General features: G+C 41.1%; 3 protein-coding genes across 4 annotated transcripts in view; 2 read left to right on the forward strand and 1 right to left on the reverse strand.

The window, feature by feature from the left end:
* Positions 1 to 226: 226 nt before the first annotated feature.
* On the reverse strand, positions 227 to 9,693 carry cpa6 (carboxypeptidase A6). Its single transcript, XM_088282483.1, has 11 exons — positions 9,380 to 9,693; positions 7,414 to 7,489; positions 7,199 to 7,323; positions 6,510 to 6,624; positions 5,843 to 5,944; positions 5,676 to 5,780; positions 4,545 to 4,655; positions 4,376 to 4,466; positions 976 to 1,178; positions 816 to 900; positions 227 to 521 (listed from the first exon to the last, which is right to left on the reverse strand). The coding sequence occupies exons 1-11, from the start codon at positions 9,670 to 9,672 to the stop codon at positions 307 to 309; spliced, it is 1,521 nt and encodes a 506-aa protein (XP_088138609.1). The 5' UTR covers positions 9,673 to 9,693; the 3' UTR covers positions 227 to 306.
* LOC148318498 (uncharacterized) lies at positions 1,568 to 3,491 on the forward strand. The gene is made up of 3 exons (XM_088282484.1): positions 1,568 to 1,752; positions 2,049 to 2,849; positions 2,937 to 3,491. Exons 1-3 carry the CDS (start codon positions 1,672 to 1,674, stop codon positions 3,360 to 3,362), a joined length of 1,308 nt encoding a protein of 435 aa, XP_088138610.1. The 5' UTR covers positions 1,568 to 1,671; the 3' UTR covers positions 3,363 to 3,491.
* Positions 9,694 to 11,676: 1,983 nt separating the features above from the next.
* The window catches only part of prex2 (phosphatidylinositol-3,4,5-trisphosphate-dependent Rac exchange factor 2), a 31,490-nt gene continuing 29,524 nt past the window's right edge, over positions 11,677 to 13,642 (forward strand). For both annotated transcript variants that reach the window (XM_088282481.1, XM_088282482.1), the window contains exon 1: positions 11,677 to 12,053. In XM_088282481.1, the coding sequence (XP_088138607.1) occupies positions 11,916 to 12,053 (138 nt within the window). In that variant the 5' untranslated portion in view covers positions 11,677 to 11,915. The remainder of the gene's footprint in view (positions 12,054 to 13,642) is intronic.

Genomic DNA, 13,642 nt, shown 5'->3' on the forward strand with positions numbered 1-13,642 from the left:
AAAACAAATATATTCAAGTACAAGATCACACATAAAGACACACAATTAATACATCACAAGTTCAATATTTATGATTCATACCTAAGTAATAAATGAAAAGGTACGACTACCCTTACTAATGACACACAAAGACAATGTTGCAGTAATGAAGGCAATCGCAACGCAACACAACCAGTTCCAAGCATGCCACTTGAATGTCGAATTTTAATTCAAAAGAGCCGCCGGATGATAACGAGCGCTTCAATGACAGCTTATGGTCCTGATGTCGTGTATTGTCATGGTCTAAAAACAACACAGTGAGCACATTCATATATACGGGAAGGCTTCGGCGTCTGTGTGGCATTTCTTGAGCAGGCCCGACGCGATGGCCTTCACGGCCCGCGTGGTCTCGGTGCACGTGGGGTTGATGAGGGTCTCCGGCAGCAGGAAGCCGAAGTAGCCCGTGTCCCGCAGCTCGAAGGCGAACGCATATGGGATCCCGGTCCTGTAGGCCCAGTCGATGGAACTGCCCGAGCTAACGTCTTTGGGAAAGAGACGAACATAAAGGTAAATCCTGCACCTTATTTTTGACATCTTTTATTTCTTACATTTATTTCTAATTGTGTACAGCGGTGCCTTGAAAAGGCTTGACTAGTTTAATGCAAACAGAAAAAAAAAAAATGACTAAGGCACATGTGAATAATTAGCATCACGTGTGTTAACACCACGTGCAGTCACATACATATATTCTTTATCCTCTGCGAAGAACGACAAATATAACTGCTGTTCTGAGAAGCCCAGAGAGGATAGTACCTCAAAAGATACAATATACTCACATAAGGTCGTAGAAGCAGGACCATATCTGTACTTGACTCCATAAGCTGAGTACAGTGCCGTCACCGCATTGTGAGCTGCTGACTCCTGCAATGAGAAAAATAAGATTTTTTTTGGCAGGTTTCGTCCCAAGTTGATTATTCCTCACTTTGGCGGTCTTACCACGCAGTTAAAGTTGGGGATGGCGGCGTACTTGTACGAGTACGGGTAGAGGAGCATCTGAGCGTAGGCATGCACGGAAATGTAGGCCTTGACGCGCTTCTTTTGCTTGCGCAGGAACTTGACGACAGCCCTGACCTCGGGTTCGGATTCGGGGTAGGGGCCGCAATAGGTGTCGTCGCAGGGGTGGGAGGAAGCGCCCTCTTCTGCAAAACAAATTGATTCCATTTTACCATTACATTTGGGAGAGATTTTTTGCTGTTTATGCCATTATGGCAATTAACTCATTCACTGCCATTGACGGCTATAGACGTCAAAGATCCATTTTAAAAAATTTTTTTGAACTGGGCTGGTCGTGAATGACTTAAAATCATCACGCCCACCTTGGTCTGCCCCATTTCATGCTAATTAGCCACATGCTAATGCTGTGCTAGCAGTTAGCCATCATTCTTATTGATGAGGTCATGTTGTTCACACGTGTCATCCAAGTGTCAGCACCTTGATCACAAAGCCCTCAAAATGACATTTTCCTTACATCGCCCCTTTGTAACCGGGGGGCTTTGACGCCACGAACTCTTTTCCTTCACTATCGACATTAGCACTTTTCTTTTTTTTTTTTTTCGCCCCAAACATTGCATTAGAATTAGTGGAGAAAAAAAAACAAAACGGTTCAACAGTAATGGCGAATTAGCAAATATCATGGATAACTTGGAGAGTCCAAGCCCAAGTGTGGGCAACAGGGAGTTTGCAAGCACGCCAGTTGCAGACTATCCAAGGAGGGTGAGTTCTCCTTTTGCGAATGTAATAACTCATTTACTGCCATTGACGGCTTAAGACGTCAAAACCCCTTTTTTTTTTTTTCCTCGGCTGGTCGTGAATGAGTTAAACTGTAAAAATGTTGACTTAAACGTACATAATAATCAAGCCAAGTCATGTATTTGCATGACAATGTACTCATTTCCTGCCAGCCCAGGTAAAATAAACTCTTTTACTACCATTGACGGTGAAGTGAGTGGACAGGTTTGAAGCGCTTGGAGTTAAGGCGCACGCTCAAAAAGTCTTAACTGTTGTTTCAGACGCACCACCAACGGCATCAGGCAATGGTGGCAGAAGGAGGTTACTCCAAACAGAGTGGCCTCAAGAGGGCGCTCTTCTACAGCGAGAGCTCAAACCGCGGCCTGGTCGCTCAAAACACTGCCCTGAGAGCGCAGATGGAGAGTGAGCGCCAGAGCCACCACAGGGAGCGCCAGAGGCTCCAGAAAGCTCTGGACGAGGCGAGGAGTGACCGCAGCGCCCCGGCGATTGAGCACAAGCTCCGGGAAAGGGAGCACGAGATGGGCGTCCTTCAAGACATTCTGGCCGCAGCTCAGCGAGAAACGGTGCAGGTGCGGCAGTATTGGATGGAGGAGCACGACCTGCTCAAGAGGGCCCGCGAGGACGACTCTGAGAACATCGTGGCGGCCGTCAACGCCGAGTGGCAGCAGTGGTGGAGCGTCCGCGAGCAGGAAGCGGCGGCGCAGCTGCAAGCTCAGTGGGAGAGCGCGCAGTGGCACGCCGAGGAGATGGCGGCTCAATTCAACGCCAAGCTGCAGAGCATCCAGAGGCACAGCACCGACACCGCCGTCTACTACAAGGCGGAAATGGACCGCCAGCAATGGCACATGAGCCGAAGCGTCATGGAGAAGGACGACGTGATCGCCAAGCTGACCAAAGAGAACTGCCTGCTCGGAGCGGACCACACCGCCTTGTCGGGACAGATCGTCAAACTGGAATCGGAGGCCTCCGAGCTGCAAAGGTCTGTCTTCCATCTGAAGGAGGAGCTGAAGGTCCAGCGGGAGACCAAAGCGCTGGTGGACGAGGAACTCCCAGCGGCCATAGTCGCTCTCACGCGGGAGATTGAACTGGAGCGCCAACACCACCGGGAGGAGCGGCAGATGCTCCGAGAAGCTCTGGACGAGGTTCAGACGCCAAAGGACTTGTCGGAGAAGCTCGAAGAGAAACAAGCGGAGGCCAGCGGCTTGCAGGATGCTCTGGCGGCCTCCCGGCAGGAAACGGCCAACGTGCGCAAGTACTGGATGCAAGAATGCGAGGAGCTCAAGAAGAGCGCCGAGGAGAACACCAAGACCATTGTGGACGCCATCAACGGCGAGTGGCAGCAGTTTAAAGCCGAGTGGGAGCACGTGCAGCGGCACGCCGGCCAGGCCCTGCAGGAGAAGGACGACCTGCTCGCTACGTTGCTCACCGACATCGAGAAGTTGACGTCAAAATTTGAACCGGAGAACCCGGAGCAGCTGGACGCTGAGATTGTGCTAGGCAAGCAAGGCAACCTAGACGATTTAGCTTCTCTCCGACAACTTTATAAAAAACATGGTGTCATTAATTTGCAGTAATATGGTCACTTTTGCATTTGTGAGGTTTTTTTTTTTGAGGAGGAGATGGCTGGTCTAGAACCTAACAAATACACTGGACCCTCTTCAGTTGGAACCGTGGAATTTCAGTCCGAGTTTGTTCTGCTTCCCGTGATGACATCATGATAACCGCAAAAGATATAGCGGAAGCAATATCGAACGCTCAAGTTTAAACTAAATTGTATTTTTACGCTTGTCCCACGGAAGAAAAAAAAAAACATGTTTAGCAAGAATGTTGTGTTCAGTCTTGGAGGTTCCACAATATAAATTGTCATAAAGTACATATATGCTGTTTTGTACATTATTCACTAATACAATTTTATTTTAACAAAACTAATAAATGTATTTAAAAAAAATTACATTGCTCTTTATTTCAAATGATTTTCAGATAATCGTGTTATGAAATATATCATTTCAATAAAATAAATGTAATGCAATTATTATTTATTGTTAAAAAAACAAACTATTTATTTAATCAATTCTAGTCCATAAAGATATTTGTGACAAAAAATGAGAAGGATGCATCATGGAAATAGTTACATTAGAATAATTTTTTTATTGATATTAAATAGATTTATAAATTTTATTTATTTTCTATGTTTATTTCAAAGAATTTTAAGTTACTAGTAAATAGCTTAATTAATTCAATATATTCTTTGTTCATTAAAGTCTACCTTATATTATCTTCAATTTTTCAAATATTTTAATCATTGAAATATATTTTATATTTCATTTTATTGTAAATATTTTGAGTTAAAATAGATTTTTATTTAAACTGTAATTCATTTAAAATTAGATTAATCTGAGCAATTAATTCAATTAAAATATAGCAAAAGGTTCTATTATTCAAAACTGAAACAATTAAAACATTTCAGAATTATTTCAAACTGTTTTGAAATGGATGACATTATGTTTTTAGTTTTTTTTTAAATGGAAATGCTTTTTCTCTGAGCATTTTGTCAATGTTGTTTTACCTGTTTTGTGATCACACTCACCACACCATTTGACTTTCCAGTTCCTGTTGGCATCCACCCCTCGACAGTGGAACTTGCGATTTTTGGATCTCGTCTTCCTCCAGAAGCGATCCTTGCACAGGGAATAAAACTATTAATCTAAATGCCACTTATAGATGTTTATCGCCATATGTGGGTTGGTCCAGGTTACCGTAGTCCAGCTGAAGTGATACCCGTCCACATTGAAGACAGGCATGATGAAGAAATTGAGCTGGTTGAGCAGTCGTCTCATTGCCGAGTCGTATCGGTAGGAATGAAGGGCCTGAAAGGAGATATTAGGCAAATTATATAAAAAACTAACGTTACCTCTCCACCACTTGCCAAGATCTTCAAATTGCTGGATGATGATGTTCATTGACACAGTTTAACGACAATGAGACCCTGATCTCTTGTGGCCAACCAAGGGTACTACATGATGTTTGTTTTTTTCCATCATAGGTTTCTGGGGTTTTAATGCAATTTAATTTCCACATTTATGAAAGCATAGAATAAATCTGTTTTGAGAAAAATATGTGACTAAACCATCAAAAAAATGGAATGGGTCAGATTCAGAAAGCAAATATATTGCAAATTAAAAGAACTCAAAAAATGGCCGCAAATGATTCCAAGATGGCTGCTTCTAACCAAAATGTAAATATTTCTCTGTCTATTCTGCTATGGGTTCTTGAAAGTTTATTTTTTTTTTTTGTGGGTGGTCTTCTAATGATAGACAAGCTTACCAAATTCCATGTGGCTAGCCAAAAAAAAGGCTTCAGGGGCAAATTAAAAGAACTCTAAAAACGGCCAAAATGATCCCAAGATGGCTGCTTCAAACCAAAATGGCACACTTCCTGTTTCTTTTCAGGGATACATTCCTGACAATTTTTGTGGCTATAAACACAGCAATTTTTTTTCAGAGGAGTGGGGGGGGGCATTTTACCAAACATAAATAATGAGAAAAAGCATTGACACGTTAAAAGCATAGACTCCAAACAAGCCATTGTAAACTTTGACCGCACTCAATAATGAAACTCATACTTTTTTTTTTTTTTCAAAACCTTCCGTTATTAAAACCAGGCGTCCCGAAGCCAGCAATGTACTTTTCAGGCAAAGTGAGCCATTAAAAGATTTTAAAAGCGTGGCTCTGGTTTGGCTCTGGCGTGACTTTTAAGAGTTTGAGTTCATGATGAAACTTGTAAATGTCTGCTTCTGGACCATAAACGAGTCTTGTTGAAATTATTTGTGCAAGCATTCGGGGCTGAAACTTTTTCGTGTATACATTTCGACAGGAAAGTAGCACTACCTCTTTGACGAACCACTGACAAAAGGCGGGTCCTATCCACTCCCTGGCGTGCACCCCGCAATCAATCCAGACGGCTTTTTTCTGCGGGCGACTTCTCTTTCCTAGCTGACGGAAGATAAATGTTATCAGTTTAGCATTTCCTTTTTAATCGTCTTGACGCTTCTTACCTGAAGGACGTAAAGCGGTCGTCCTTCGTACGACTTCCCGATGGAGAACATGTTGAGCAGGTCGGAGTGAGTTGCGTTCATCTCGAACATCCACTTCTGGATCTTTATGGTGGGAATAAACAAGCATTATCTGTTTTAAACTTTATTCTCCATCTCTTTGGGACGCGATCAGCATCAAATTATCGCTTTGGAACGAAACCCTGGAAATGGTCAAAACAGTCCTAAAATGGTGTCTCCAAACAAAATAGCAGACTTCCTGTGGCTTTTAGGGCATTGGTTCTTGAGACTTTTTTGTGGGTCTACTCACGATAGAAATGCCTACCAAATTTCATGTTGCTTGGGAAAAGCAGCTCCAGGGGCTGAATTTTCTAAAAGTACACGTGAGAAAAATTCCAGTTTTTTTTTTGTTTGTTTTTTTTTAAATATAATTTTTTGGGGGTCCACACGTGATAGACGTGCCTACCAAATTTCACGTTCCATGGTGAAAATCTAAAAAAAAAAAAAAAAATTTGAAATCAATCCAGTTCAATTGAATTTTTAATAAGTGTCGTCCTAATTTTGAACGCTCCAAAAAAATCATAGCGCATTCCGTTCAGACGGAATAGCGGCGTAGAAAATATGTATAAAGTAGCGTAGGTGTGTGGGTAGGACACAGAAGGAAGATTACCTCCTCCAGGGAGTGGTAGATCTCGTAGTCGTATTGACTGTCTGACCTCCGCTTGCGAGACGAGGGACGTCTTACCTGCTTTTCAATTTCCTGCTGCAGATTAGAGATAAAAACGCTGCGGGAGGAGGAGATCAACATCACGTTATAAAGAATAGTGCAGCGCTATATTAAAAATGTTTGCGGTAAAATATAGCCGGTAGTTTAATGATGCTTTGAAGGCCCACGTAACCTTTATTTATTTTCTCATAAATTAATAAAAATGCTGCACATATTTTTTTTTCTTGGAATTTACTATTTTCGGAATGTGTGATTTTTTTTCACATCATGCAAATTTAAAGTGTTGTTCAAATCTTTTCTAGGAATTTCCAACATTTTTTTTTTTTATTTTCCACTGAAAATACAATATTGTTCTCATAATATTTCGCTTCCAAATGCACCAACATTTTTGGTGAAAAATTACCTGGAAATGTATGATTTTTTTTTCCTCTACGAACATTTTTTTTTTTTTTACTCCTCCAACTTCAGCGGCGTGATTTTGTAATTTGACAATATTTTTGCAACTAATAATATTTCCTATCAACGTTCCGACTTTCTTCGAGCGACATTTGGACTCAATTCTTGTGAACCTAAATATCCAATCAAAAGCAATCTGACATAACACCGCGTTATCACAGAGAACATTTTGTCACCTATATTTGATTCGTTCCTTCCTTAAGGCGGCGTGCAGTCGCCGGGTGTCTCTGCGTTTAACATGCACATCCACCGTAGCATTCCGACTGATCAGAGAAACGCTGGTCGGCTGCCACAAGTCCACCTGAAACGAATAAAACAAACTCATTAGTGTATTTGTATGTTTTTTTTTTTTTTTTTTTTGTGGTCCTAATATTCCAAGACAAGAGCCGACCTTGATGCTTTCTAGCATCTTCCTGAGCGTGCAAACCTCCTCGTCATTATTGGGGCTTATCCTGAAGACTTGATCGCTGCAAGAATAACAAACAAGTGTTACGTTACCGTCGCCTTTAATTATTTTTTTGCCGCACAGCAGACGTCTAATGGAAGACATTGAATGAAGTCATCACAGGATCGCGTTTCAACAGGTAGCACGCACTTTGGAAGCAGCCCTTTAGAGTAGTGCTTGTTTAGAAGACAAAATGGAAGGCGACTATTTATTCAAATTTGGGTATGCGTTGGCGAGAAAAAGGAAATGAAGCAGATTAAACCACCAGTTTTCATCCATCTCAGGGGGAGGCCATTTGTCCGACGCTGCCCTCTGCTGTCGACTGAAATTGACGTCAAAGTGCCCTCGGACTCGCATTGCGGACATCATCGGTGGGTTTGCTCATTTCAATGTAGTGGAGTTCTTCGCAATTATCTTCCGTTAACCCAAGCAAGAAGAATTTTCATTACGTGTGTGTGTGTGTGTTTGCACAATTTTATTTTATTTTTTTACAATGTCCCACAGGAAGCAAGGCGCCCTCAATGACGGCATGACTTGGGGCGACAAAACACTCACCGGCCACTTTATTAGGTACCCCCTTGAGCGCCATTTGCACCGACGTAACAATACGTTGATTATTGTCCATGCGAAAGGTAAAAAGAAAAGTGCACCAAATTTGTCAAGCAGTCTGCTCTTATTTGACACGCATCCAAAATGCATCAATGTACAGTACACTTGCTTATACGGGGGAGGAAATGAGACGAGGTGCCTCCCCCCTTCCTCCTCCTCCTCCTCCTCTTCATCAAAAGCTCCATTGACTAAACCGGCATACAAGCCATTTGTGTAATTTAAGATTAATCCAAGACATGAACAGCCGCCATGCGGCAGATGTCAGAGTGCCTCGTTGAAACTCACTTCAACCAGCGGAAAGGATTAAGTGCAGGCGGCTGCTTTGGTTTTCCTTAAACTTTTTGGAGTCGTCTCAAAAATTTGCCATTTTTTTTCAAAATTTTGCAAATTTCATCTCTGAAAGATTTTGTATGTATTATTTTAATTTCTTTTAATTTTAATCACCAAAACAAACAGCTTTGATGATATATATAACCTTTAATGACTGGAATATATTTAAAAAATTGTTGAAAATATACCAATGATTTTTTTTGGGTGATATTTTTTCCATCTTAATATTTATGACTTTTAATATTGACATGTAAAAATACATCCATACGCACACATATATGGTGTACTGTATAAATCTTATGACTTTAATCTTGAAAATGTATTACTTCATTTTAAAAGAATTATGAAAAAATTCTCAAAAATATACAATTTCACTCTTGTAATATTACGACTTGAATCTAAAAAAATATGTCTGTCTTTATTCTCGTAATATTACGACGGTTATATAAAAAAAAAAAAAACTTACGACGCCTCTCGCAATATTACGACGATAACCTAAAAAAATTGCACGATTATTCTTGGAATATTACTTCAATCTCCAAAATATTTACTTGCACAATATTACACTTTTAACGTGTGTGTTTTTTTCTCCCAGTATGCCCCACACTTTGCTATTTTCCACTTGTACTCCAGCGAGGAATTTTCAAACATTGACTTCAAACACTTTCTTGAAGTTGTGAACAGATTGAAGTTCCTCGGTCAAAAAAAACACAATAACAACAAAAAAAATAACCAGTCCTGGTTGCGATGTTCCAAAAGCCACATTCTTGCATGCAGGTCTTAAATCATCAAAAAGCACATATAGACCCTCTCTTTGTTCGCTGCAGATGAGAAAATCCACACTGCGACACATCTGATTGCAATTGCGTCTCATCCCTCATGGCCACACATGAATGGAAAAGGAGTAGCAGTTGGAGGGGGGCGGGGGGTTCCTGAGTGAGAGGGGGGTCTTTATTTTTACTTCTTTACTCACCCAGCGTAGCGGTTCTTGTAGAGTGCGTGTGCGCATAGCACGCCGCTGAAGATTATCACACTGTGCAGCAAAAAAAGACGAAAGTCCACTGTCATCATGTGATATGGGATGCGGGACCCCCCCCCCCCCAAAAAAACCGTTAAAGTTCCAAGGATGAAGTTGGTCCGGTGACTGGAGTCCAGTCGGTCCAACTCAGACTGGAAGAACCGTTTTTGACACCTGATGCGCAGGAGGTGCCAAATGTGAGGAAGAAGAGGAGGAGGAGGTGGAGGAAGAAAGGAGGGGGGGAGCATTTAGCACCTCGCTTGCTTTTAAACCAGCCTGCTCGGTTGACGACGGAGGGTCACGTGGTGCGCTGTTGGAGCGCTACACTGCGCGTTGCGCATGCGCATTCACCAACACGCAAAAATGGAAATAAACTATGATAAAAATATGAAAGTCTGATTTAAAACGGATAGCCAATGTTTTTGATAACATCGGGTAAATTATATAATATTTAAAGAAGTCGTTTGTGTTTTATTTGATTATTTTAATGCTCACCAAATGGTTTTCTCATGCTAATGAAAGTCAGTGTTTTGTTCAGATTTATCAAAATATTTTTTAATACTTTTGTCCTCTTCCCCAGTATTTGTGTATTTTTTTGTCGTGATGGGCAAGCCATTTTTTATAATAAGTATTTTTTTAAAATCTCATCATTGCGTATTTTTCAACTGAAATGATTTTACTTTTTGCTATTTTATATGTTTCACTACTTTTTTGTTTATTTTTAATTAGTTTTTTTTTGTTTTGCTCTCATGTTAAAAATGTCAACAATTAAAAAATGTTGTTTATGCTGCTTTATTAGACAAATATACTACAGTGGATAAAAAAGGGCACTGTCACATTAAGTAAGCACAGGTTCAACATCTCTTTCTGTAATCCTTTCACCTACCACCAGAGGGGGCCACTCGTGGTTTCCGTATCACGTTTTGAGTTAATTTTCACTTACAGTCACAATATTGGCAAAAATAGTGCGTAACGTGGTCTCAAAAAGGTGTGTTTGCAAATAAAAAAAATGTTCAGAGTGTTTAACAATGTCATCAAACGAGCATATTTCATTTCATGATGTTCTGCCCCTCTGTTTGACGCGGCGATTAAATATAAAAACCGCCGGCTGTTCCTTTTGTAACTTTTCCGCGATGGCAGCACATTTTTCACATGCTTGCCTTGTGTCAACAAGAGCGCCACCTGTTTTACGCCCAATTGCAGGCTAGTGTAGCCCTAAAACAGCACCCTCCTCCTCTTCGCGCTCACTGTTACAGCAGCATGGGAATGTTTGTGTTTTTCCTCATTCACTTGTACTGGCTTAGTTTTTTTGTTTTTATTAACCCACAGAATAGTTGAACAGGAATTGTGTTGTTGTTAGGCTGGAGCACTGGTTAGTTTCTTTTTTCACTTTAACGATATGTGAGAATGTCAAAACATGAAAAGTTTGTGACCAGACTAGAAGGCAAACCAGCTGATGAATACTTGTCAAGTATTTCTTCAAATATTTTGGTATCCTTTTTCCAATTATTGTATATTTTATTTTATATTTTTTGCATTACTTTCAAGTATTTTTTAAATATTTCTTTCAGTAACACTTCTGTAATTTTTTTCTAATATTCATTTAACTTATCTAATATTAGGGTATTTTTGCACTTGATATTTAATAGTTTACATTAGTTGTCGAATTCTATGTATTATTTTTGTATTTTTTTTGTATTTTCTCATGTTTGTGGATTATTCTGAATATTCCATATAGCCAAAACGATTATTTTAATTCAAATCAATGGCCTCCTCTGGTGGTGGCAAATATCCATCACAGCCATGGCAGAGACCTGTAGTAACAATTGTGGCCACTAGAGGGTAATGTTTGCCCAAGTTTAGCGATTGTCTCGTGTCAAAAATGTAATATACTCTACAGTAATTGTTAATGGTTCCAGTTATTATAGTAACATTACCCGTTTTAGTCGTGTCGTTTGTGAAAAGTTTAAATGGAAGTGCTGTATCAGTCAAGGTTTTCCAAAACCGGAAGTTAAGTGATTGTACTATCAAAGTACGAGCATGAAACAACACATTAACCATAACATAGGCTAAAATGTACTAATATTGGCATATTTAGTTTATATTAATGGTTAATGTATTTCATAGTTGCAACTAAGTGGTTTGGTTCCGATTGTTTTAAAACCGGGAGACGACATGAGTTTACTTTGAAAACTCTACCGGGGATTAATTTGTTTATCATGCTTGCTTGACTGCCACTTAACGAGTTTGAAGTGAGGCAGACTGGTCATAAAAAGCTGTGTGGAAGTCACATGGGCTCACTTTAAACCGGCTTGCATCCTTCCTCCACTTTGCACTTTGTTTTAGACAACCTTTCGCCACTTTTTAGACGTTTGACCACCTCTGGAAGTCTTAGCAAACTTAACAGTCAAAACTGCCCCACTCTTATTTTAACCATGCTCGGGAAAGTATAATTTTTCTTTAGTTTGCTTTTTTTTTTTTTTTTGACACCATGACCGAGGAGAGCAGGAGCGAGCACAGAAGCGAGAGCGGGAAGGATTTGGACAAGCAGCTTCGTTTGCGGGTGTGCGTCCTCAACGAGCTTCTCAAGACAGAACGGAATTATGTTTCCACGCTGGAGTTCCTCTCGGTGAGTTGGATTTGAGAAAGGAGGAAAAGTGTTCACACCCTTGGTGGTCAAGATGGGGCTGAGGAGATTTCACCTTGCACATTGTTCATTGCAGGTGCTTCATAGTCAGTGTAGATTGAAATGCAGCGAACTAATTAAAAAAGATGTGCTTAAATACACTAAGTGCACCCCCTTTGGTATCGCTATATGTAAAAAACAAACAAACAAACAAAAAAAAAACACTTGGAGGTGTGCATGGTGTAAACAAGTTTGGAAAGGCGCTATTAGTGCATTTCCTGACCCAAAAAAAAGAAAATGTGTTAAACCGTGCTACGCGCACCCCTCTTCAATAACCCATGTGTGGAAGGGAAACACACATGGGTGTGCACATGGTGTAAACAAGTTTGGAAAATCTCGGCAAATGTAGTACAATGAGCCAGGTGCACCACTTATTTGGGGAAAAAAATATATTATACATATTATACACACTTTCGATTCCTAAACGTGTGGCACGCGCACCCCCAGTGGTGCGCGATATTAACTGTGTAATGGTATGGTACATTATTTTAATTGTGTGATAGTTCTGCCGTACAAACAATACAGTTTATGAATCCAAGGCATTATCTTGAGTGTGTTTTTACTTTAAAATCTCATGCTTCTTTTGAGGTATGCTCAGCCTAAAAAGAACATTGGAAAGCGCACCTAGAAAAAAAAAAATAATCGCATTAAATCGTAATATTTAGGGGCAAAAAGCCACTTTAGTCTGCATTAATGAAGGTTGAGTCTTGCTTTGTATTGCTATCTCGGGCGCACATGTTTCTAATGGAACTCATATTAGGGACGAGTGGGGATGGGATGGATCACAATCTGGCCTTTCTTAGAACAGAGTGTGTGTGTGTGTGTGTGTGTGTGTGTGTGTGTGCGTGTGTAATGTGCACGCCTGCGAACGTGTGTGTCCTCATTCCTCCGCCTCCTCCTTTTATCTCCACGGGAATTCATTTGAGGGGGATTGGCCGCTTCGTTACAAGGCGAGTCTGTTCTGGCCGGAAAGGTCCGTGCCGGATGCGTCCGACGGGGCCGAGATGAGTCGGTATAAAAAGGAGGGGTGCGCTGTCGGATGCCCATTGAAATGAGTGATGGTGATTCGGGAGCTTAGCGTCACAAAGTTGGGATATTTTCCCACACAAATTCCCAAATCGAGATGAAGTGATACCGATGAGCAAGTCCAATGACACATTCAACTGGACCCACTGTAGTTTGATGGTGTAGCATGCATGTTCAAGGTGGATTGTGTTTTTTTTTTTTTTGGGGGGGGGGGGGGGGGGGGTGCAACACCCTCATTGTTCCACAGCATTTCCAAACCTCGGAGGAATTCCTCCCGCAGGAAGCGTGCTTTACAAAATCAGTTCCACAGAACCTCCTGGCCGGCGTCCACTCTCTGTGACCCGCCCTGCACTTTTCCCTTTCACCACACACACACACACACACACGCACGCACACGCACACGCACACACACAAATGTATTTGCGCACACACTTGTCTCCAAGCTCGATATAGTTGTTTGTATTGCATACGTTTGGGACGAATGATTAATCGGTTTAATATTTGCT

This window comes from Idiotropiscis lumnitzeri, chromosome 19 (genome assembly GCF_059441095.1).
Source record: "Idiotropiscis lumnitzeri isolate Australia: NSW breed Sydney's pygmy pipehorse chromosome 19, RoL_Ilum_1.0, whole genome shotgun sequence".
Taxonomy (NCBI): Eukaryota; Metazoa; Chordata; class Actinopteri; order Syngnathiformes; family Syngnathidae; genus Idiotropiscis; species Idiotropiscis lumnitzeri.